The 24,952-nt window shown below is 38.0% G+C and overlaps 1 protein-coding gene and 1 pseudogene across 1 annotated transcript in view; both read right to left on the bottom strand.

Moving 5' to 3' along the window:
• PDK3 (pyruvate dehydrogenase kinase, isozyme 3) overlaps positions 1-24,398 on the bottom strand; it is a 29,476-nt gene extending 5,078 nt beyond the window's left edge. The window contains exons 1-6 of the mRNA XM_012656347.1: positions 24,315-24,398; positions 12,666-12,743; positions 5,807-5,883; positions 4,453-4,554; positions 3,938-4,048; positions 968-1,081 (exon numbers count right to left, since the gene is read on the bottom strand). Of these exons, the coding sequence (XP_012511801.1) occupies positions 968-1,081; positions 3,938-4,048; positions 4,453-4,554; positions 5,807-5,883; positions 12,666-12,723 (462 nt within the window). The 5' untranslated portion in view covers positions 12,724-12,743; positions 24,315-24,398. The remainder of the gene's footprint in view (positions 1-967; positions 1,082-3,937; positions 4,049-4,452; positions 4,555-5,806; positions 5,884-12,665; positions 12,744-24,314) is intronic.
• On the bottom strand, positions 16,924-17,185 carry LOC105819981 (annotated as a pseudogene).
• Positions 24,399-24,952: the final 554 nt, after the last annotated feature.

The raw sequence follows: 24,952 nt of genomic DNA, 5'->3' as shown, positions 1-24,952 counted from the left end.
TGGATTTTGCAATATTTGCATTATACTTTCTGGTTGAGCATCCCTAATCTGAAATGTTCCAATGAGCATGGCCTTTGAGCATTATGTTGCCACTCAGAAAGTTTTGGATTCTGGAGCATTTCATATTTCAGATATTTGGAGCACTTCAGATTTCAGATTTTTGGATTAGGGATGCATAACCTGTGGTGGCATACTTTGTCACTGTTAAAAAGAATGAGCCGGTTCTATATGAACTGATGTGGAAAGATCTCCAAGACATATTGGTGGAAACTAAAAAAAAAAAAACAAAAAAATAGCAAGGTGCTGAACTTTCATTTATGTGGGGGAAAAATTAGATTTTTTCTCATATGTTTATAAATGCAGAATCAAGTCTAGGAGGATCCATAAGAAACCTGGACTTGTGGCTACCTCTGGGGAAGAGAACTGGTAGTTTAGGGCCAGTGGCAGGGATTTAGTTTTTCCCTTTTGTAGCTTTAAAATTTTTATTATGTGCCTATATCACCTATTCAAAAAATGCTCCAAATATTCTACCACCACCAATGAATGAGAAAAACTGTGCTACGGTGAATTTTGTTATTAGATTTACCTTTTATATAATCATATTATGATTCCTGAATTCTTGTAACTTTGGGAAAGCCAGTGAGTTTTTAAAATAAAAGACTTCAAATTATGAAAATCTGCCTCCTTTTAGATTAGCCCTTTCAAATGGACATGCAATTTTTAAAAATCAAAATTTAGAATTATTTTGTTAAAAATCAATATTTTAATTTTTGTATCTCCATGTTTCATATTTTGCTATGCTTGAACATAAAACCAAGGGTGAGGTATAACACGGTCTTCACGTGAAACTGAAGTAAATCTGAGCTAAATGGGAGAGATGATACAGTGCTATTCTCGATTAGTGATTTGACCTTACAGCTTTAAAAAGTAAAGATGCCTTTATAGTAACAGAATCAAAATGTAGTACCTTCAAATAAATGACAGCATCGGTACCGACTCCTTCCATGGAATACAGTTTTAGATCTCCCTGAAAATATCTAGCATATAGACGAGAAATTGGCAAACCATAACCAAATCCAGCCTATTGAGAAAAGAAAATTAATTCAGTGAGACAAGCACAAATGCTAACATGTTTCACATGAGGACCATTGACACAAGATTAAAACAAATTCTTGATTCGATTTAAATCAAATAAGTTAATGATTCAGCCTTTACAATGATGTACATGCTCATCTATGACAATCTATTTTCACCCTGTAAAAACACTCCTTATATGTTTGGATAATAATAGAAATATTCCAATTTTTGATTAATGTTCTTTTAGTATTTTAAAGCAAAGTTTTAGTCCTTTTTTAAAAGCAAATCCCAAATCAAGTGGAATTTTATCCGATAACAAAACTAAACATCATTTCAAAGTTCCATTATCAGATTTCCTTGTTCTTTGAAGTGAAAATTAATAGCACAGGAGTTCAAATCTACCAGTAACAAGGCTAAAACACTGAAAATTTTCTGAGAGGCAACTTCCTAAGGTTCTGGGAATGTTACAGTATTTTGATATATCGTAGTTTATATATTTTAGAGACAAAACTTCCAGTACCCTCTATGTCTCTATGGCATATAGGACATATGAACCCTGATAGAACCCTGTCAATAACAGGTGTTTTTTTTTTTTTTTTAAAAAAAAGATCTCCAAGGTCTTAGATATGGGCGAGAACAATGAGAATAACTGAGACTAAATGCAATAACTTTTGTGATGGTAGCGGAGGGGGGAGATGCCGTGCTACCAAGCTTTGTCACCTCTGATTAAGTCTATCCACAAGGTTAAGGACGGAGGGCAGAGGGGTCAGGTCATGCACATGTAGAGTTGTGGCTGCTTGGGCCTTAGAGTCAGGAAAGAACCCAGTTGAAATCCACTTTCTGTGTGACTTTTTGAGACTGTTTTCTCATCTGAACATGTAATAAAAAGCTTACCTGAGAGCTGCTATAAGGATTAAATGGTATAATAAGCATAAAGTCTTAGCATAGTGCCTAACACATAGTAAAAATAAATAAATGGAAGCTGGTATTACGGCTACTAAGAGCGGCAATTTTACCAAGTTACATGGATTTCTGCCATTTTCTAATACCTCTCCTGGATCCTCAGGGTTGGGCCTAACTGAAATGGCAGGGGAAGGGGAAAGAATGTACCCTATCATTTAAGGGCTTTAGGACTGGCTGAATATGGCCAGCAGTGAAGATGAGACAGCCATAGTAGTGACTGAAGGAACCACAGCAAAGAACCCGGCATATTTCAGAAAGACACCTGAGGAAATCTGCCTCCTGTGTTAAAGCAAGGCCCATACCCTGCCCTCATGTCCAACAGGAACAGCTGAGAACTCTGAGGCCAATGCCCAGACTCCCATGGAATGCAGAGGAGGGGCCTCGACCTCGGATTTGGTGAGGTCCAGAAAAGGTTTCTCAGAATGTCAAAGGGTCAGTAGGAGTTAGCTGAGCAGACACCCTCAAAAAAGAAATACATGTGTCAAGGAACAGAGGTGTAAAACTACGTTGTTTGGTGAGGAAATTGTTTTCCAGTAGTATGTATCCTGTACCCGCTTTAAAGCTGAGGACAGTTTCCTAACCGGGAGAGCCACTAGTGGAAGCCTTCTTCAAAGGCAGAGGCCACATGGTACACCGGAAAGAACACAAACATAGCCAGCACTGGCTCTGCCATTAGTTAGCTCGATGACCTTGGGTAAGGTCATTTCCTCGTTTCCTCCTCTATACAATGGGAGGGTAGACACATAATTTTTTAAGGTCTCTTACTTGAATTTCCCAGTTTGATTAAAAAAAAAAAAGAAAGAAAGAAAACCAACTCTGACATAACAGTTATCCTCAAGATGCTATTTTAAGACCTGGAAGAGATGATCCAAATTCCTTTTAAACAACTGGGGAAGGCACTAGATTTGTTTATAGTGTCTTTTTGTCTTTTGATGTTTATTTAAGTAGGAGCCTGGTCAAGGCAATGCCTTTCAAATTCAGTCTTTCACGAATTTTCTTGAATCTGATATAAATGACTTCCTCTATGTTTTCGACATGCTGAGTTAACAGACTGTCTCAAATAAACAATGTAAAATGTTTGGTTTTATTCATACAAATAAAATATAATCTTATGTGCTTATCCGTCAGGTAGGACTTTTAAATGAAACTTAATTTATACCCTGAACCATTCTGCAGACTGATAGATATGTTACTGTGTTTAATGACAAAGGGTTCAATTGTTGTTTGTCAATTAGAAACACTCAGCAGGGGAAGAAAGTGTGGCCCTACCGGGATCTAAATGCTACCATGGTAACCAGAGGCTTTTTCTCACTGTCTTAATAGGGCTGAAGGTTATTTCCAGAGTGAGACAGAAAGGGCTCTGAGAATGCATACACCACCTGTATGTTTCACGCTAATGTTATTTAATATAAAAATTTAATGTTTCCATAATTTAACATTTTAATTATATAAACAAATTTGATGGTGGAGATTCAAAGGCACTAGGTGATTCTCGAGCGTCTATGGTGTGCGGCGCCAAGGTGCACAGGACCAAGCTGCAGCTATACAGCCTGTGCTGCCCCTTCGCTCACCCACCAGTAACTTCCACCCGCTCCAAGGGTAGTGCTAGGTGCTAAACGGCGCTCTGGTAGCAATCTTACCACAGTGAAATGCTTTTGCTCCGCATTTGGGAGTAAGGCACTCAGCTCAGGGTGTTTCTTAAACACAAATTAGAGAAGAAATCTAAGTCCAGAGGAGTCACAAAGCAAGTAGCTGAGGCAAAAAATTCCCCCTCCTCCAAACTGTACAGGAAACATCCTAATTCAAAGAGGACAACTATCTGGGGAGACGAGAAGCTCTCTCCGAATCCCTCCCCACGTCAATGATCTCTCCTTCAGCAGCAGTTTAAGATGCTTACCAAAGGGGCAGCTCTTGAAGGCTCCAGGCTAGGTCTAGGAGCAGTTGAATACATGTAGTTAAAAAGACGATCTATTTTTCGAAGTGGGACACCGCCACCTAGGTCGCTTATCTGCAGTGTACAAAATGTTAAAAAATCAAAAAAAGGAAGTCAATCTATAGTTAGTAGGAGGCAATGAGCTCATTAAATAAAGTACACACCAGATGACTCTAAAATGTACAAGTCCTTTGAACCTCCCAATGAAATATGGTTCCTTTGTGAACAGTGTAAAACAAAGGAGGCAGAGTAGGACAGTGGGATCCGACAGGCTTGGGAGTGAAGTCTTGTTCAGCTCCCTGAATAACAGGGTTCTAATAAAGTTTAAATGAGGTAACTTAAGCCAAGGATCTAGCACAGTACGTACAAACAAGACACTCAATAAATGTCAGTTTTCTTCCCTTCCCTCTGATTGTTCAATGTCTAGACACTATTAAATCAACTGATAATTAAAGTATGCATGCACATAAAGCAGTTACCTTAATGGATAAGTCTTCTTTCCCCAAAGTAACAAGGGTTTTAACAGCCGGGTAGCCCTCTTTTCTATCTTCATGGAGTTCAACTGTTGCTCTCATTGAGTTCTAAAATAATAAGACCTTTTTTTAATAAACCATACTACTGACTCACAAACCACAATTTTAAAAAAGAAACAAACCCAAGATTACTTATACCCAACAATTCTTTTGTGGAGAAAATATTAGTTGGATTGATATGGCATTTTTTCCCCCTCTAAAGAGCTTAGCTAAACATGTGTTCAGATCAAGGGAAAATTTTCCTGACACTTTGTTTTTCATTTAGTTTTAGCCCCATCCAACATGCTACATATTTATTTTTCTTTCTTTCCTTCCTTTTTTTTATTTCTGCTTTAGAGTGTTTAAATTATTCAATTCAACCCAGAGGAATGTTTTTATCACATGTAATGAGGCTGTGCAGAGGCTGATTTGTGCACTTTAAATCCTATTTATCAGTCTGCATTTATAGAGCACCTTCTCTCTAAAGAAGGCAGAAAAACTGAAAGGATTCATGCTTCCCACAAAAATTAATCATTTGGCTGAAAAAAAGTAGAAGAAATATCAATTAAAAAGAACTTCTGAAAAAGCCACAGCTGTTGAAGAGAAAGTTCACAATTGAATGCCCATCTCAACCTTAAAGTGTTACATCAGTAACATTCTAATTTTTGGAAGAAAATCAGCATAACTGATTTTTCAGGTGTTCAATTTAGTGTTTCACACATTGGAAGAAACGGAAGTTGAGCTCAAATGCCATTAGCTACTGGTTAACAAAAGCAACAGCTTAAGCTATAGAATCTAAAGAGATTTTTGGTCCTTTTGGTCCAGCCAGTCCGTATCTTTCCTCTCTGCCTCTCACAGATCTTCTGAATTGAATCAAATATGTAAAAGGACTATAGGATCTCTCAGTAATGGAATAACCACTAATGCACTAACATGGTTAGTGTTCTGAAGCATAAATATGCATAAACATGTTTTTATTTTGATCTGGCTACCACCAAAAAAGCCCTTGCCAGGTTTGGAAACTAAAAAGCATCTCTAATCTCATAAGTGAAGAAAAAACAGTATAGATTTTACATAAAATCACTAAAGTACGATTAAGTTTAAAAATCAATATGTACTAATATTCATGAAAACTATACTGCACACATCAATTTTTCGTCTCACAGTGTACAAATTATAAAACCCACAGGATATCAGAAATAGAATTTTTAAAATGGTTATGCAAAACCTTTTTCTTATGCTAATCTAATGAATCCATTATGCCTTGAATCAAAGTAATTTAAAATGAAGACTTCTTTCCATGTTTTTAAATTACACTTACCTTGAACAACTCAAATAGCATGTGAAACAGATGTGAGGGCACATAAACTACCTGAATAGGTTTGTCTGGCGCTTTGGCTGAAAACAGAGACAAAACCGTCAATGAGTAAGGACCCAAACTAGGAGAAAGTCAAGAATGATGTTTGCATTCTATTTTCCAAGCACATAAAATGGAACTCTATAAAACGTTCATTTGGGTTTCCACCTCTAAAGGCAGGGCCGAGCAAAAGGATATGCTTCGGAATGAAACAAACCTGGGGTGAAACCCAGTTCTTTCACTTACCAGCTATATGTGACCTTGGACAAATCACTTGATCTCTTTGAAACCTCGCTGAGCAGAACTGGAATATTATCACCTACTTTACAATGTCCTGAGCATGACATAAGGCCATCCAAACAGCACCTGGTGTTTTTCAAATTGGAGGACACCCCCACACCCCACCACTGACCCCGGTGGTCAGCAGGGGGAATGTGGGGCTATAGGAGAGAGAGGGCCGGTGAGCTGGAATTAACAGCAGTGTTAAATTTGTTAAATTATTACAAACAAGGCATAGTATAGAATAGAATGTAAGGGTCACATAACTTTTTCTACTAGCGGCTAAACCCCCGGAGACCTACAGTCTTTTCTCCTCGCGTCAGGGATCGTCTGAGGGAAATCTGAGAAATACCGAATCCCATGTCAAGCACTCAGAACAGCGTGGGGTAGAGAGTAGATGCTCAAAAATTTAATCCTTCCTCCTCCTCATGACCTGAAATCACTTAAGAGATTGAAATGACATGAACTTTCCCAAGTAGAATGCAGACATGCTCACCCATGCTATAATTTCAACCTAACTACTTCCTCTAATAAAGTAAGTAACAATAACGTAGAGTTCACATTTGTTTGATTCTCAGCAGTTTACAAAAAGCTTCCACACACATTATTCAATTGACTCCTCCTGACAACACTTCCTGGCTCCTAGGCCGGGTGGCGTTATTTAGAGGTAAGGAAACAGGCTTCGGAGAGCCTGTGTCACTTGCCCGTGGCACTAGAAGTGGCACTGAAACTGGACACCTGAACCAAGACTTTTTGATTCTAAATCCTGAACCCTTTGACAAGCAGTTATTTAAAAAAATTTAGTAATATATACAAATGGTTTAAAAATTTAATGAAAGAAGAAAAGCAAAAGTCCCTCCCCCTTCCCCATCTCACCCCTCAGTCTGCCCCCAGAGGCAGCCACTCTTCACTGTTTCTGCTGCAGTCTTTTGGTTGATCACATTTGCATTCCGTTCTATAACCCTAACTATTCTCTACATTGCCTTGTACTTTTCTGAAAGACAGAGAGGACCCCAGAATGCTTAAATGCAGAGGGCTTTACTTTGGGGTGACAACACTCACATGAACAGTCCCAGTTCTTCCCAGCTTGTTCTTGAACAAATTAGTCTTATTTGGCTGTCAGCAGGCAGAGCCTGGCCAGAGTCCAGATGCTCCCCCCCTCATCATCCCTCCATAACCAGCTTTCAGTTAACCCCTTCCCTTCGGCCTTCCCTTCCCATTCCAGTCCTTTGCACCGCCTGGCCCTGCTCCCAGGGTCCCTCCAGGATAACCTTTGGCAGACCGGTTGCCATCTTTGCTGCAGCCTCCTCCTTTGGGGCTGTTTCTGCTCTGTCCCACCAATCAGCATACTTCCATCTGGTGACCTTCTCTCAAAAGTTGGGATTAGTGGTTGTTCTGGACTGAATGTTTGCGTCCCTCAACATTCACATATTGAAATCTAGCCCCCAAGGTGATGGTATTAGGAGGCCGGGCCTTCGGGAGGTGATTAGTTTGTGAGGCCAGAGCCCTTATGAATAGGATTAGTGTTCTTGTAAAAGAGACTCCGGAGAGCTCCCTTTCCTCTTCTCCCACATGAGGAAACAGCTAGGAAGCCATCTACAAACCAGGAAGTGGGGCCTCAGCAGACGCCAAATCTGCAGGCACCATGATCTTGGTCTTCTCAGCCTCCACAACCATGAGAAATAAATGTTTGTTGTTTAAGCCACCCAGGGTCTGGTATTTTTGTTGTAGCAGCCTGAACAGACTAGGAGAGTGCCCACTGGTGAGCTCCCCTGGGGCCTGAAGAGCAAGTTGAGTGCTCCGTCTATCTTGTACCAAAAGGCGTGATTAGTTATAAAAACAACCTTATGAATTCAAACTTTTCACTTTAAATCTCAAGGAAATGAAAATGCCTTTCACAGTTTTGTTTTGTTTTCAGTTTAAATAACATCTCTAGGAGCCCTCTAAAGCCTTGCTCAATTACTTGCACTTTCCTTTGGGAACATTATAGTTTAGATTTCTTTCCTTCCTTTTAAAACCATGTCAAATGCTTCTGTCCATGACTCTTCCCTAATCTTGGGTCTAGTGGATGTTAAGTAGTAGATGTCTTATAGATGTTTGCTGATTTTCTAAAATAAGACACAAATGAAACATGAATTTTCTATCTATGGGTACATTTTTAAAAGTCAATGGAAAAAAATGGTCCAGGTTTTTCATGCTCAAGACTCAAGAAATAATAAAGTTTCTATTTTGCACAGTCAATGCTCCAAATGCCATTAATTGAACCTGCATTTAATAAATACTAATAGAACTCTACATAGACAGACATAATGATTTTTATTTTGTTCTCCTACAAGAATAAAAAAAAAACCCTGGAGGCTAAGTAGAAAAAAGGTATTTAAAAGAAAAGGTAGCTGGATCAATGGATAAGGCTATCAGAAACAGCATATAGTATGGCTCAGTCACAATGGGATCAAGTCCTGACTCTGGCATTTGATAGCTCTATTAATAGGTATTTAACCTTATCTGGGCCTCAGTGCTCCATCTCTGAAATGGGCACAGTCCACATCTCACTGTGTTAACAGAAAGATTAAATGAGATGATGGTGATAAACTGGTTTACACAGAGCCTACCACATAGTAACCAGTCAAAAAATGTTGGCTGTTGTCATTACTAAATATTAATTTCTACAGTGTTAACAGAGCTACCAGTGATGACTTTCTGATTGTTGTATGGAACCACTTGAAAGTATCCATAAAGGTATCCAATGTGGGGAAATTAGAGGTCAAAGATCCCAGGATAGACATATACTTTTTCTATGAACCCTTTTATAATGAAATATATATAGTATGAATTGAAATTTTTATATTTTCCTCCAAACCCAAAGCTATGAATCATCCTCTTGACAGAAAAGACCAATGTATAATAGAAATGGTGAAGAAATGCAAGTGGTGACCATAAGTCTTATCTTTCCCAAGTTAACCCTGACTTCCAGTAGCCACCCTTTACTATATATCCGATATGTACCTGGTACAATATTTGCGGTGCTAGAGACATTCTCCTTCTACCACCCTGCAAGTCGAGCTTACAGATGAGGAAGCTGAGTGTTTCAGAAGCAAACTGATTTTCTAAGGCCTACGCCTCATAAATGTTAGAACCAGGATTTCCACTGCTTAGCTAGCTACAAAGCTCGCATCTTTCCCCAAGCCATGCCACCTTGCCATATGGACGAAAAAAAGATAAGGTAAAAATCTTTCTTTGTTTAATGTTTTGGCAACTGAATGAGAATGGTGAGAGAATGAGAACGAGCATGATGAAACTGCCTCTTGACTCTGGAGAAATGGATTACTGGTTGCCACAGATGGCAGAAATATTGGAGAAATATTTCCCAAATATTCAAATATTTCAGAAATATTTGAAGGCTGATCTAAGATAAATAAAATTCTGTTATTTTTAATGCTCCTGTTAAATGTGTTACAGAAAGGACAATGAAGGAAATTTACTATAGCTTACCCCCAATATTCAGAATTCTAGTGTTGACTGGTGAATACTGATGGTGTTCCCACCATTATGTTCTGGATAATCTTAGTTACTACTCTCTCCGGGGTCCACATTGGGAAAGAGAAAAAAAAAATCTAAAATTCAGAAACAAAAGATAATATGCCAAACAAACAGAACTTAAATTCTCAGGCAGCAACAAATTGTTCTTTCAGTCTAATGGCAGCCTCACTTACTCTGAAGGCCAGAGCAGCAAGTGGTATCACTCTATTGTTAAGGGTACCTGTTGTGTTATGAAAGAATCCCAAAAGGGGATGCTGCGCTAGTTTAGACAAGCTCTGAAAATGAATCCACATGAATGTGCATCTGACTCCTCCCTTAGAAAACAGAGTCAGCTGTCATATTGCACAAAGCACACAAGCTCTCTCCTTATAAAGCAAAACTATCCACTTACGGTGTTCAGGACCAACCTCTGACCTGCATATCTAACATTGAACTTGTTAGGGCTAAAGCACATTCTTTAATCATGCTTGCAAAGAGCTCTGGCATTCAAGAAATCACAAATGTAAATCATAACTACATTGCCCAAATCAACACAAAACTAGAGGCTACCTCTAACCAGCAGCATTCATGTACCTTACTGACGGGAAAGGGGCTTCAAATTATGACAGAAAATGGGCTTATATCACTCAGGAGATGGTGCCAAAAATAGTCATAAGGCTCCTCCCATGGTGTGTGACCACCCAGCATGACAACCTTGGCTGGGAAGGAATGTGCTCTGGCCTTCAGGCTGAGGGAGGCTGCCACCCACGAAAAAGAGCAGTTTGTTACTACCTACAGACTTAAGTTCTATTGTTTGACAAATATAAATCTGGCCGTTAGGTCGGGTCCCCCCTAGCCAGTAGGAAGGAAGAAATAGAATATTAAGATGCTTCTAATCAGGAGCATTCAAGCCAAGCCCACTTGGTTCTGGCTGTGTATTTATTCAAAATGGTGGCACAACTCTTCTCAGAGAACCCAAGAGACCTTGAAAGCAGCTTTGACTTCATACCTTTGAGTAGGATGGAGGGACAATTGTCCTTCAATAGAAGCCTGAAGCCTTTTCACATTTTGATCTCATTATAAGAAAAATACATTTTTGGTATATTGTTGAGAGGGAATTGGGTTTACCTTTAATTATAAATGCCCACAACCTAAGACTCAGTCATCCCATGTCTAGGGATCTAACCTACAGAAATACTTCCACATGTTTGCAAATTTTCTCACCCTCCAAACACATGCACATACCTTTCATAGCTCATTATATGGAATATAGGAAAATTGGAAATCCTAAATGCATACCCATAAGAAAATGGTTAAATAAATTATGGTAATCTATACTCTGGATTATCTCTAAATGAGATTAATACATGCAAAGATCTTTGAGATCAAGTGAAAAACACAAGTTATAGAACATGTATAGTTTCAACCCCATTTATGCAAAAAACAAAGCTCTGTGTGGGACTAAAAGAGTAGCGGTGACTTTTACCTTTTACTCACACTTCTATATTTGTATTTTCACAATGAGCATGTATCTTTCACAATTCATAAATAAAAAGTAACATGTAAATATAGAATCATGTGACTAACATAAAAATCAGCTATAACCCCACTATCCAAGAGCCTGCTGTTTGTATTTTGGTAGTATAAATCCTTCAAAATATCTTCCAATGAACTTGCACTATTATAAAATTTCATAGCCTATATTTTTAAAAAATCTCAATTTTTCCCACATGTTACTCTTTTAAAGCATTATTTTAATGGGCTGCATAGTAGTCTATCTTACGGGTGAACTGCAATTTATTTACACAATCCTCTATTGTTGAAAACTTGGGTTGTTTTCTAACCTTTCTCTGTAAGAAAACCACTGTGATCATCATTCTCATACATAAATCTGTACTGTACATAAATCCATTTTCTTATATGTTCTAATTTATTGGACCAAAGAATATGACCACTAATTTAATTAAATTACTTAAATTTGTTTATTTAAATTTGGTTTATCTTTAATTGTAAATGCCCATACCCTAAGACTCAATCATTCGTCTAGGAATCTAACCTTTAGAAATACTTCCACACGTTCACGAATTTGCTCACCCTCCAAACACACACACAGAGAAAGAACACTGTTAACCTTTTTGAGAAAGGCTATACCAAAACTTATACAAGAAATGTATGTGTTGAGAGAATATTTTTTCTGGGCACAAATTCAAAGCATTAAAATTTTTTAGTCATTGTCATTTTGAAAGACAAAAAAGGGCATTTCTCTGTGTTTTTGTTTGTACTTCTTTGATTAGTAAAGTTAAACATTTTTCCGTATATTTATTGATTGCTTGCATCTGTTATTTTGAGAACTGCCTAATTATAACTTTGTGCATTTTCTACCTGATTACTTCTGTTCCAAGAACTTTTGGGGTCTAACTAACTGCATCAGACCAATCTGGTTCAACCTGTACGTAAACAAGTTGTGAGTTGTTTGGCAGTTGTCGTGGACCCCCAGATTGAAGGTCACGTAACCTGAGCATGCCCAGATGAACCAAGTGTGCAATCATGGGCGGAACCTAAGTGCTCAAGTACTTGGACCCACGAGTGGGGACTTAATTAAGAAGCGGACAGCATGCAGCAGGATCCAAGATCCAATCAGATTGAGCCTTGTTGTGACTCCATTGCAAGATCCAATCAGATCATACCTCATTACCCTCTCAATTTTATATAAAACCTGCTACAATCCCCAGCTCAGGGAGGCAGATTTCTCACTGCAAAAACCCAGTGCTTTGGTGTTCTGCTTTCTCTTGGGCGCCGGCAAACGAACCCAGTTTGGTTCAAATACACTAATACTTTACACAGTCCTGTATAAAAACTCCTTACGATTACATACCTGGTTGACCAAAGGTATAGAAGAAGTTTTTAAAAGATATAAAAGATGGAACAGCAGTATAATTTTAGGATCTCACTGAAATACAGGTCAGGTATAATAGTTTTTTAGTCAGCTTCTTGGTATTTAAAGTTAAAATTCTTTTTCTTTTACCATTGAATTCTTCAACTTCCAGCTCTGGAGCTACCAGGTAATACTGCTCACACAGCATCTTGGCTGTTTCATATGCATCTGCAAAGAAAGAAAAAAGTTGAGCTGCTGCACTAATAACATAGTCGCAAGCATGTAAATGCATATAAAATAAACTGTCTAAACTGATGGACTTAGAATTAATTATCTACCACCTTTTAAAAAAATAGCCCTTTTTGGCTATTACTACGACTAAAACAAAATTTCTCTTTCCTTAAAGTTTTAATGACCACAACAAGGTCAAAATACTAATGACAATATAGCTAACTCTATACCAAACACACATTTAACTTTTAAATATTCCTAAAAGGTGTTTTTCATGAAAATCTTGGAACTCAAGACTATGCTCCTGAGCACCATGCAACCTGACTAAATTGTAGTAAAAAGATATTTGTTATAATTTTAAAAATAATAGTGGTAACAGTCTTATGATTTGCCAGAGTTACTTGTGAATGAAACATCAATAAGTATTTGCTGAATGAATAGGTTTTCACGAGTCACCCAATTTAAGTTACTGGAGGCACCGCTATTGCTTTAAAATGTCCTTTAAGTTAGTTAAAAAGGTAACAGGTTGGGGCTGATATTTTTCAAAGTCTGAAGAGCAACAGTTCACTTTTAAAAAGGGAAATATAAAAAACAGGGCAAGAGGATCAGGACCATTACAAGAAATAGCTGGAAGAGGGAATTCAGGAGGTTCGAAGATGAGGAACAAATTCAGAAAGCAAAGGTACACTACGATACATTGCATGTGTGCCTTTTCTCTTGAACTGTAAACAATCTGAGGTCAGGGTCAGGATCTGTGTCTTAACATTTGTTTTGTAACTTATGTAGAACTTGGTATAGTGCCCGTGTAGATGGTCAATCAATATTCCTTAGTTTGATAAATTTTAAACCTTTTGATAATTTACTTTAAAAAACTTCATTGAGATATAATTCTCATACAATTTTCACATTTAAAGCATACATACAACTCAGCGGTTTTTAGTATATTTGCAGAGTTGTGCATTTGTCACTGCAATCAAGTTTATAACATTTTCATCACTATAAAAAACCCCAAACCCATTAGCAGTCATTCCCCTCCACCCAGTCCTAGGCAACCACGGATTTGCTTTATGTCTATAGATTTGCTATTCTGAACATTTCATATAAATGGAATACTGTAATATGTGGTCTTTTGTGACTGGCTTCTTTCGCTTATTATGTTTTCAAGGGTGATCTATGATGTAGCATGTTATCAGTACACTCCTTTTTATTGCTGAATAATATTCCATTGTACAAATACACCATACTCTCTTTATCCACTCATAAGCTGATAGACATTGGGTTGTCCACTTTGGGCTATCATGAATAATGCTGCTATGAACATTCATGTCATAGTGAATGTGCTTTCATTTCTCTTGGGTATATACCTAGGAGTGGAAGACTGCTGGATCATATGGTGACTCTGCATTCAAACATTTGAGGAACTGTCAGACTGTTTGCCAAAGCGAGATTTATTTTTAAAGTTTCACCTTTACAATTTCTAAAGATTAGAGATTCAAATTATGTTAAAATGCTTCAGGGGCACATTTGCAATGTTCTCGACAGGGTATCAGCTCTCTGTAGACAGACTCCTACTTCTTTTATATTCCCCACATCAATACTGTGCATGGAGTAGATAATGTACTTGTTTAAGATTCAAGAGGAGAGAGAAAGAGGGAAGGAAAGATAGGAAGAAAGGGGAAAAAATAAGCCCTACAGAATTTAAATATGTTAAAATTTGACATTATTAACCTAAAATAATACAAGATAAGATTAGGGTATGTTCATATTATAAATTTTGGTTCATTTACTTCATATTGCTACCAGACTAAAATTTTATCTATTATTTGACCTCAGAGTAAAATTCTGATTATTTTATTAAACTTTTAAAATTGAACTGCTATAAAAACCAAAGGTAGAGACATTAGACTAACTCTGACAAGATGAAATAATGAGGGATAGCAAAAAGGAAACAGTAGTAAGAGGAGAAAAAATTTTTTAAGTTGATCAGTATGAAAATAGACACTAAAGTAGGACTGGATTTCAACTCTGAAAAAAAGAAAGTTAAAATTTAGAATTATACTAAATTTACAAGTTTTTTCCTAGGGCATAATAAATCTCATTAAATATCTATAAAGTACTTTTGTCGAAAGAAGAGAAATCAAGACTCACTCCTTTTGCTTTGGCTACAGCACCAAACAATGCTATATCTCCACCTAGTGACGTGATAGCACAAAGCGACCATGAACTTCCAAGGCCACAAATACTGAAATCTAAAGACAACGCTTCGTTATCTATATATAAAGCCAATACATCTCCACAAAACAAATTCTCCAGGTATGTAAAAAAAGATGTTTAAACATTGCTCTTCCATTCACTATGAAACAGGAAAATAACCTACACCCACTAAATATGCTAATTCCTCAAGGTATTAGTTTACCCAGTAGCATGATTATGACGGCATTGTCAAGAAAAAGTGGGGCACAGATTTAACCTGTGAAAGATGGTGGAGCCCAGAAAGAAGCAGCCAACTCAAAACTCGAAGACCCAGTATGGTTCCTAAAACCACATGTGAATAAGAAATTTTTAAGCATCAGTACAAAGTGTATCGATGCTATAATTAAGAATTGCATGATGATCCTCGAAAAACTCAAGTCATCACAACGTAGATTCTCATACACCTGCCAGCCAAAAGCATTTTCGGGATGTTAATGGTAATATCTATATTGATATGCATCTTTATAAATTCCCACAGCATGTCATAATGCCTTGGACACAAAATACACTTAGTGAGCATTTGTTAAATGGACAGTCCTCTGGCCCATGATAAAGTTCTCAACATGAAATCAGTTACAGTGATGGGAGGTGTTCTTTTTGGTTAGACTGAGAACTAGAGGCCTAGAGTGATTCCCAAACTTGGTTTGTGTGTAGCATTTATTGGCAAGCTTAGATAAATGGGTATAGATTATGAAATGAACCCTGGAGATCCTGAGGCAGCAGCTGTAATGTTGAGGCCTGAGAATCCATATTTTAAAAACATAGCAGGTAATTCTGAAGAGAAGCTACAGTTGGGGACTACTTACCTGGTAAGTCAAGTCTGGGTCATACAAAATCTGCCACTGTGTCTCCCATGATGTGAATGATCATGGGGTACTGAGGTATATGACAGCACATATATACTTAAACAGGATACTTCTGTTTAAGTAAAATAATTTAACAGAAAAGTGAAAAAGCTTTAAAAAAAAACTACCACCATAACAACCAAAATTCAACTATTGGCTTATAAATTTCCTTTACTTCTAGAGTAAAATGCAAATTCTACTTATAATAAGATTTCTAATAAAACTTCTCTACTTTTTTAATTAGAAATCAAAATTTCAAAAAAGATAATTACTAAATTACTTTTATGTGCAATATATTTGAGCCAGTATTTACTACTAACTTTAAAAGGAAATTATTATTATTGCTACTGAATATAAGTAACACTCATTGTTTTAAGAACCTGTTTTCAAGGGTGTTGATCATAAAGTAATTAACAAAGCTGTGGGTGTGGCACATACATACTTCCCCAAGCTAACATACCCAAACTGTACATACATAAGACTAAAAATTAAAAAGGCCAAGCCATATAGAGTAGGGTGAAGGTTCACACAGCAACCAGACCAACAAATGTAATCTAGCCATGAATCCGTTTTAAGAAACAGCACACAGGAAAATTTAATAGATAATGGAGGTTATTTATTAGATTTTTTATCAGAAGATTTTCCTATTCAAAATTTATCACAGAACTCTGCTATCAAATATTAATTAGCCTCTATCCCAAATACATGCAAACATTTGTTTACAAGTATCTTGTAAGAGGCTAGACCAGGATGAACAAGTGCTGAAAAAATTAAAATGAAGGTGCCAAGATCCCTGGTCTTTGAGTCAAACAGAATACAGAAAAACATAAAGCTCAAGTGAGAAGCCACTGCCAGAACAAGGTAAACATAAATGACCATAACGCATTGGAAAATGCTGATATGCTTTTAATTTTTTAATGAAAACAATCCCACAGCATTTATTGTCATCTGGTAATAACATAAGGGTAATTGAAACAATATGAACAAATGTTTTAGAACTATACTCCCAACAAAGGACATCTAAAACAACAAGCTATTACCAACTCAACAATTTCTCACTTCCTTGATCATTTCTATTTCTAGTCAGAGACATTTTATAGCAGAATATTATCACCTCCTTTTAGCATGATCCAACCCAGTTGTTTTCTTGACTTTTACGACGAATCTCTTGTCCCTCATCTGATACAAGGTTCATACGCTCATCAAAACCAATGATACAGCCTTCTAGCTGCATATTCACTTGCTCACAGAGCCATACCTGAATCCAGGACCTACGAAGATGAGGTTGACAGGCTACACCATCACCTTCTGCACTTTTCGGCCATGGCCACGGTATACCATGGAAGCCTGCAAAGACCACACTGAATCACACACTACCTTAGGAAGCAACTTCCGGAACTGACACATTGCTTTTTAGAAACCCTTTTAAGTTTCAAAGCAATTCTAATAAGGCATGTCTATCATCATCCTCCTTATCCAAAACCCATCTCAAGTGGGAACCACCAGGTTTTTTTTTAAGCAAATTAAAAAAAAAAAACCTCCTTCACCCTCCAAACCACAGCAGACTGGATAAGTGGGGGTGTAACATCTAACATAAGGGCAACCAATCTCTAGGCTGACAAGAATCCTAAAACTTATGGTCGTAGGCAAAAAAAAAAAAAAAAAAAAAAGATGAACTGAGCCAATTAAATTCATCTTTTAGGAATTTAGGATCAAGACACTCAGGATGATCAGGCAGGGCAGAAGCCAAAGGGGTACACTGAGAATTATCATGGCAAGCATAGAGTGCCCAAGTCAGCCATTGGACAGACAGAAAAAGGTAAATGTAACAGGCAGAGAATGGAGGGGAGGCTGTGACTTGGCAACTCCAGTTGCAAAGATACACAGAAAACAACCTTGTTTTCTGCTTCCCAATTCCAATTTCTATAGCTCCAACTGTAAAGTGCTTCCTGTCCTTGGATTACCATGGGACCTACTAGGTTCCTTTAATAAATCTGTTTCTTGTTTGTGTGTGGTGGCTCACACCTGTACTCCTAGCACTTCAGGAGGCTGAGGTAGGAGGATCGCTTGAGGCCAGGAGTTTGAGATCAGCCTGAGCAAAAGCGAGACCCTGTCTGTAAAAAAAAAAAAAAATAGAAAAATTAGCCAGGCATGGTGGTGCACACCTGTAGTCCCAGCTACCGGCAGGGGCTGAGGCAGGAGGTTCACTTGGGCACAGGAGTTTGAGGTTGCAGTAAGCTGTGATGAGGCCGCTGCACTCTAGCCCGGGCAACAGAGCCAGATCCTGTCTCGAGAAAAAGAAAAAAAGTCTATTTCTTGAGCTAGCGTGAGTGGGTTTCTGTGACTTGCAACCTGAAGAGTCCAAGTGAGAGCATAAGACATTATTTCTGAACCAGAATAATGCCACACTCTGAGGATACCATTTGCATGCTATTATGCTAAGTAATAATAGCATGTAGGAACAACACAGGCAACTTAACATCGCTGTGAGAGCTGACTTTTGTACCGAGTATTTAAGTTTGTACCTTTAAAAGGATCTTACCACAGGATTTTCCATTTTATTTCCTAGTTTCTTACAAAGAAAGGAGGGAAAAGGGTCACAATGGAAGGTACCTCCCAAAGGAAAATAGGACCTATTTTACAACACTAATTCTAGCATTCACTGCCTAGAGTCTGTAATTTGCAGATGTGTAAAGGTAGATATTAATGTGCTAAATAAGCAGCAAGGAGGCATGCTTCAGTGTTTTGCACGTTCAATTAATGCTATGCAAGATGCACCCCACTTTTACACATTGATACAACTGTCTAGTCAAAAAAAAAATATTGTCCCTAGCCTTCTATATAGAAGTTTTCTGTAGTCTGTCTCAAGAGATCTAAGGATGGGATCAGTGTTCGTTTGTTAAGGCTTATTAAGGCTGTAAAATACACACATGTGTACATGCATAAGCACGTGTATACATGTGCACACAGGGTCATTTGGGCTGGACATCTGACTATGCTTAAACCATGTAGGATCTTCACGGCTGAGAAAATCACTAGCAGAGCTGTCATTAAAACCCAGAACCCTTATTCTCTTTATATGAGGCTTCTTAAAACAAAAGGAAGGAAAAAATATTAGTTATAGATATGCTGAGTTAGAAGATTAACTGAGAAATCTCGGAGGATAATGGGAGAAGGTAAAAAGCTGGTGCAAAAATACCAACTACTCTACAAAGGAGGAGGGAGCAGTAAGACTCATTGGGAGTAACAGGAAGCTGACAGGCCTGGGCCTCTTGAGACTTTCTGATTGTTGCTCCTGGGGCATTTGGGGATGGAAACTTCAGTGCCTTTTAGCTAGAAGACATGGAAGAATTTTCAGGCCTTTTGATCTCTGGCACTTTCTGCCTTGTTTATTCTCTCAGTCTTATTTTAAGCTAGAAAGAGCTTCTGCTTAGGTATTCTGACACTCAAGAGAATTAAGAGGAGGGCCATAGGAAATGAAACAGAAAGCTGACTGTTAAAATTTGCTTTCGTCTACAGGGAGAAAAGAGACTTTCAGGTTTCCTTCTAGGTTGCCCAGCCCATTTTGCCATGGTAGTCACTGATTTAAGGCCAATCTCCTCCCAGTGAGGAAAAAAGATTATATATACTTGGCTGGAAAGACCATTTGAATGTACAGATTATGAGTATCACAGGTCAGACATAGGAAAGACTCCAACAATATTGATACAGAGGGCAGGAGAGAGGCTCCTACTGTCAGGTAGTGAATTCTGGCATCCAAGAAGGTTGTGTGTGATGAGCATGAATGCTGGACATAGGGAAATACACAAATACTATGGATTTCACAGACACAAAGATTATTCATAATATTTGCAATTGTACACTGATCTGTAAATCTGGTATAAGTTCAAATGTATAAAACAATGTTCTCACTGGGTTATAAAACAGGTAATTTTTATTCTCTTCTCTCTTTTCCCACATTTGCTAAGTTTTCTTCAATGAGCACTTTTATTATTTTGGTAATATGGTATTAGTCTCTTAACTGTCCCAACTGGGAACAGAGGTTGGATGATTAACAAAAATGTTGGATAAAGTGGGAAAGCATAAAATGGGATTACTATCATAAACATTAACTTAAAATGCACATTTCAATATATAATTTATTCCTACATCAATCTTTTCATATAAGGTCAAAGCCTTTTCTTTGAATATGGATCAGTTTGGGGTTCCGGGTCGTCTTTCTTGGATAAATGATACCACATACCTCTATGAATTCCAACTTCTTTCAAGTGTAATAAACTTAAAGATACTTGGAAAGCAACCTGAGTATGAATTTTTCTTGTAATATTTTTACTCTGTGCTTCCCTGTGATCTGATTGTTTTCTTGCTCACAGTAATTTTGTTACATTTTTAAGAGACGTTCCTCTATTGGGTCTTTTAATGGAAATAAGTCTCTTTTTTGTACTTATATTTCTTCAGTTTATATAACATTTAAATAAATTATGTAGTCACAACAGGTAGTATAACTTACACCAGCGGTCCCCAACCTTTTTGGCACCAGGGACCGGCTTCATGGAAGACAATTTTTCCACTGTGGTGGGGGATGGGGGCGGAGCTCAGGTGGTGATGTGACCGATGGGGAGCGCGGCTGGCTCGCCACTCACCTCCTGCTGTGCAGCCTGGTTCCTAAGTTTCATGGAAAACAATTTTTCCACAGAAGGTGGTGGTGGCGGCGTTCAGGTGGTGATGAGCAGCTCAGTTCCTAACAGGCCACGAACTGGTACCGGGCTGCAGCCTGGGGGTTGGGAACCGCAGACTTACACCAATGGCTTGGGTACAAATAAGCGACCCTTAGTCAGCATACGCATCACCAGGTGGAAGCAGAAGTACCAAAGCATTCTAGAAAATATGTACAAGCTAAGAGTATTTAGTGTGCTGTGGGTATCAGCATGCACGATTTATGAAGGGAATGAAGGGCCCCAGAAAAGTCAATTATGTGGATGATGCTTTACAGTGTTTATGCACTTTCAGAATCTGAAACCACCTTGACTGCTTTTATCCTTAAGGGAAGATGCTGTTAAGAGATGAAAAACATGGCTTGAGGCAGTAAGGAATGGGGAGCATGCCAGTCCTTCTTGCTCACCCCATGAGTTGTGGGATTAGGATGCGTGTGTGTGCCCGTGTGTGCTAGGGGAAGTGGAATTCTGAGTCGCAGAAGGGCATGGGGAGTGACTATCATTGGATAGGGTTTCACCAGGAATCGAAGCTTCAGTCATGCCAAACAAGTGGTAGGAATAATTAAATGAGAGGATGCGGTGAACTTTGTTCACAATACGCTACTAGGTGTAAAGTTTTAAAAGGGCAGGAGAAAGTGAAGATAAAGCTGTGGGTGAGGACAAGAAGAGGGAGGAGAAAGGAAGGGACTGTGGCCTATGGTCAAAATTATGAATAAAAGGATCAAAGAAAATCGGAGGCTATGAGGTAAACTGCAGGCATAAACTTTCAGGGTTTTTTCTTTTAAATATGCATCGAATTATTCTGCATATAATAATCTTCAGCTAGTTTTTGGTATGAAACTGGTATCACTAAGAGAAGTGATGTAAAAGTATATAAGAGTAATTCCAGACCTTTAGAAATTTATACCCCAGTTACAGAGATCGACTTAAGTACAAATAATGACAAGACCAGGTAATATATACTAAATACAGTAAGAACAATACAGACAGTAAGTGCCATAAAACAATAGATTCTTTTCACCATAAGCATCAAGGCACAGAAGACTCCTCCTCACACTCTCCCACGGTGCCTTTGACTGCATGTTAGCAGTGCTTAATCTCTCTGTTCTACAGAAGGGGTAACAGTTTCATAAAACTCCCTGCTACTTATCTAGTTGTACTAGTTCTTGGTTAAAATCTCCCTAAAAATTAATGAAAGACTTTATTTGTGAAGAAATAACAAGATGATAAAAATGAGTGTTTTAAAAACTTTATCATGAAGAATTTCAAATACATACCAAAGCACAGAGCATAGTACAGGGTGTCCCAAAAGTTGCCATACACAGGGAAAATGGGAAATTGTAGCTAAATGTACCTTTATTTACAAAATATTCATTACAAAATTTTACAAAAGTTTTCCTTTGTGTGGAGACTTTTGGGACACCCTAGATAACGAATCCCCATGTGCCCATCAACATATGCCCAGTCTTTTTCACTCCTCTCCCTCTGTGTAATTTTGGAGCAAATCCCACATGTCATTTCATATCCTGTGGGTAAATATTTTTAAATACCTCTCTCAAAGCTAGGACTCCTTTACAAAAACATAACCATGTATCAATATCACACCTAAAAAAATTACCACTATTTCTTTAATGTCAAATATCCAGTGTTCAAATCTTCAATTGTCCTATAAAAATCTGAAATGACTTTTTAAGTACTTTATAATTTATGCCGGAAACAAAAGTAAAGGCACCAAACCACTATATAATCGATGGCATAAATGAGAAGCCAAATGACTTGCCTGACACCTAAAGACTACCTACTGCTAATAAATCTGTCTACAGCCTTTCCTGTGTGCTAGCAATACTTTAGGGGCTCTACCTATATAAACTCATTTAACCCCATGATATAGCTGAGTTACCAATGGCATCATTTTACAAATGAAGAAACTGAGGCCCAAAGAGGTTACTTAACATGTCCAAGGTAACCCGGCTAACCCAAATGCCCATCAGCTGATGAATAGGTAAATAAAATATGTTATAGCCATATAATGTAATATTTTTCAGCCATAAAAAGGAATGAAATACTAATAGATGTAACGACATGGATGACCCTTGAAAACACTACACTAAGTGAAAGAGGCCAGTCACTAAAGACCACATATGGTATGATTTTATTTATATGAAATGTCCAGAATAGGAAAATCTATCTTAGAGACAGAAAGTAGATGAATGGTTGCCTAGGGCTGAAGAGAGGGGTCCTAGTAGGGAGTGATTGCTAATGGGTAGAGGGTTTCTTTCTGAGGTGATGAAAATGTTCTAAAATTGGGCTGTTGTGATGGTTGCACAACTCTGTGAATATACTAAAAACCGCTGAATTGTGCACTTTAAATGGGTGAATTTTATGGTATGAAAATTATATCTCAATAAAGCTGTTTTTTAAAAGTAAATCATCAGAAGGTTTAAAATGTATCAAACCAAGCAATACATATTAATCATTTAAACAGGCACTATGCAAGTTACAAAACACATACAAGACACAAACCCTGACCTCGAATTGGTTATAGTTCAAGAGAAAAGGCACACATGCAATATATTATAGTATATTTTTGCTTTCTATATTGTGCTTTTTTCTTGAAGAGGTGGTCAATTGCCTGAATCCACTTTTCTGATTCATAAAAAGCACTGGGCTAGGGCCTAATGATCATAAAAGCTGTGATACGGCCGATCCTTTCCCCTTTCCCCCTGGAGGTTTGCAGAGGTTATGATCAACCACAGAGCTATCTTGTGAGAGAACAACCTATAGGATGATTCTTAGGGAGTTGAGGCTGGGCCTATTCACTTTATAAATGAAACAATGTCAGTAAATGTTTTCTAACTAAACAGAGGCCAGGGTAGCTCGACGATTCTAGGCTGAGCTAAGACCAATGGGCCTGGGTCCTCCTCCCGGGGTTTAGGAGTGCCCAGAGTAAACAAATTGCATAGGTTTTCCTTTGCTATGGCTACTGAAGAACAACAAAGATCCTTGATGAAGACTAGGTAGAGTTGTGGTCATGAAATCTTGTAAGGTGAGTGTTTAGAGGAGGGAGATGAGGGCTATAGTAGGAGATATGATCAGCAAAGGGGACAGTTTGGGGATCCGAGGCTGTACAGAGTGACCATAGTACTGAAGACGTGCAGGGACCTGGTGGATCACTCACAACCAGGAAGGCTTCCTAGAAATAGCATTTATCTTAAATGAATAATGAGGAAACCGCTGTTCTAATTCAAAGTGCTGGAGTACCGGGGACTTAAGGATACAGGGCTCAGTTCCACCCTGAGGCTACTGGGACTGTGTCTAGCTTGATGTCCAGTGAACTCATGAAGCTCGCATGCAACATAGATTCCAAAACCAGGGTTGTACATAAGAAAGACGTTGAAATTTTATAGACTTGCAAATTCAACCTAATTTTATAATAAGGATTTGCATTCTCTGAAATTTTCAGATAATGGTGGTAATCAAAACTTAGAATCTTACTTAAATGTTTACTGTTTGAGATAGAACAAGTAAAACCCTAATCAATGAAGTAGAAACTCACATTTTGAGCATTACGAATTATGCATCTTTTCCTGAACTGCCTAGAAAGAACACTTCATATTTGGATCAAGTGGCTTGGGCCCGGAGTGGTCTGATGAATCAGCAGACAACTCAGCAACATGACCTTATAGCCAAGCTGCGTCAAATAAACCACGATCCTATTTGAACTACGAATGATAACATTATATTGGTCTCCTTACCTTTCACCACATCAGCCACATTACAGGTGGGATCAATACTTCCTATGTGTTTAGGATGAGCAGGATTAGTGTCACCACCAAACAGAAGTGCTAAATAAACACAAAAGGGAAGAGATGGGATTAAAACGCAGCAGGCTGGGATCAAGCATAGAAATATACACGGGTTTTGAAAGGATCTCTTATTTGTAAGAATCGTGTTAGTATTCACAGTGACTTATAGCAATGGAATATACACAACTGATGGGTGAGCAACTCTATTGGCCAACAAAGGAGGAAGGATGGGCTTTAAGACCTGTCAGCTGCAATCAGCAGATAGTAAAGAAATGACACGTGCCAGGTGCCCAATCCTTTCTCCCCAGCCCAATGTGACTTGGATGAAGAAACTTACTTTCATCCTTAGCCAGCTTCACCCATCTTCTCAGTACTACTCTGGACATTTATACTGACATTTGCTAAGTATTTAGGGCATACAATCTGTAGCATTAAGACAGGCCTGCAAAGTGTCTTCACTGACAGCGTTTCAGATGCCTCCATCATGGAGATTATTTTTCAATGTTGCGTACACAAGCAGTATTTGTTCAAGTATTTTTAAAAGTACACTCAGATAATTTCACAACACACAAGCTTTGCAAAATTTT

Source organism: Propithecus coquereli, unplaced genomic scaffold (assembly GCF_000956105.1).
Source record: "Propithecus coquereli isolate 6110/MARCELLA unplaced genomic scaffold, Pcoq_1.0 Scaffold50, whole genome shotgun sequence".
In the NCBI taxonomy this organism is placed as follows: Eukaryota; Metazoa; Chordata; class Mammalia; order Primates; family Indriidae; genus Propithecus; species Propithecus coquereli.
This window is presented reverse-complemented; position numbering and strand designations above follow the sequence as displayed.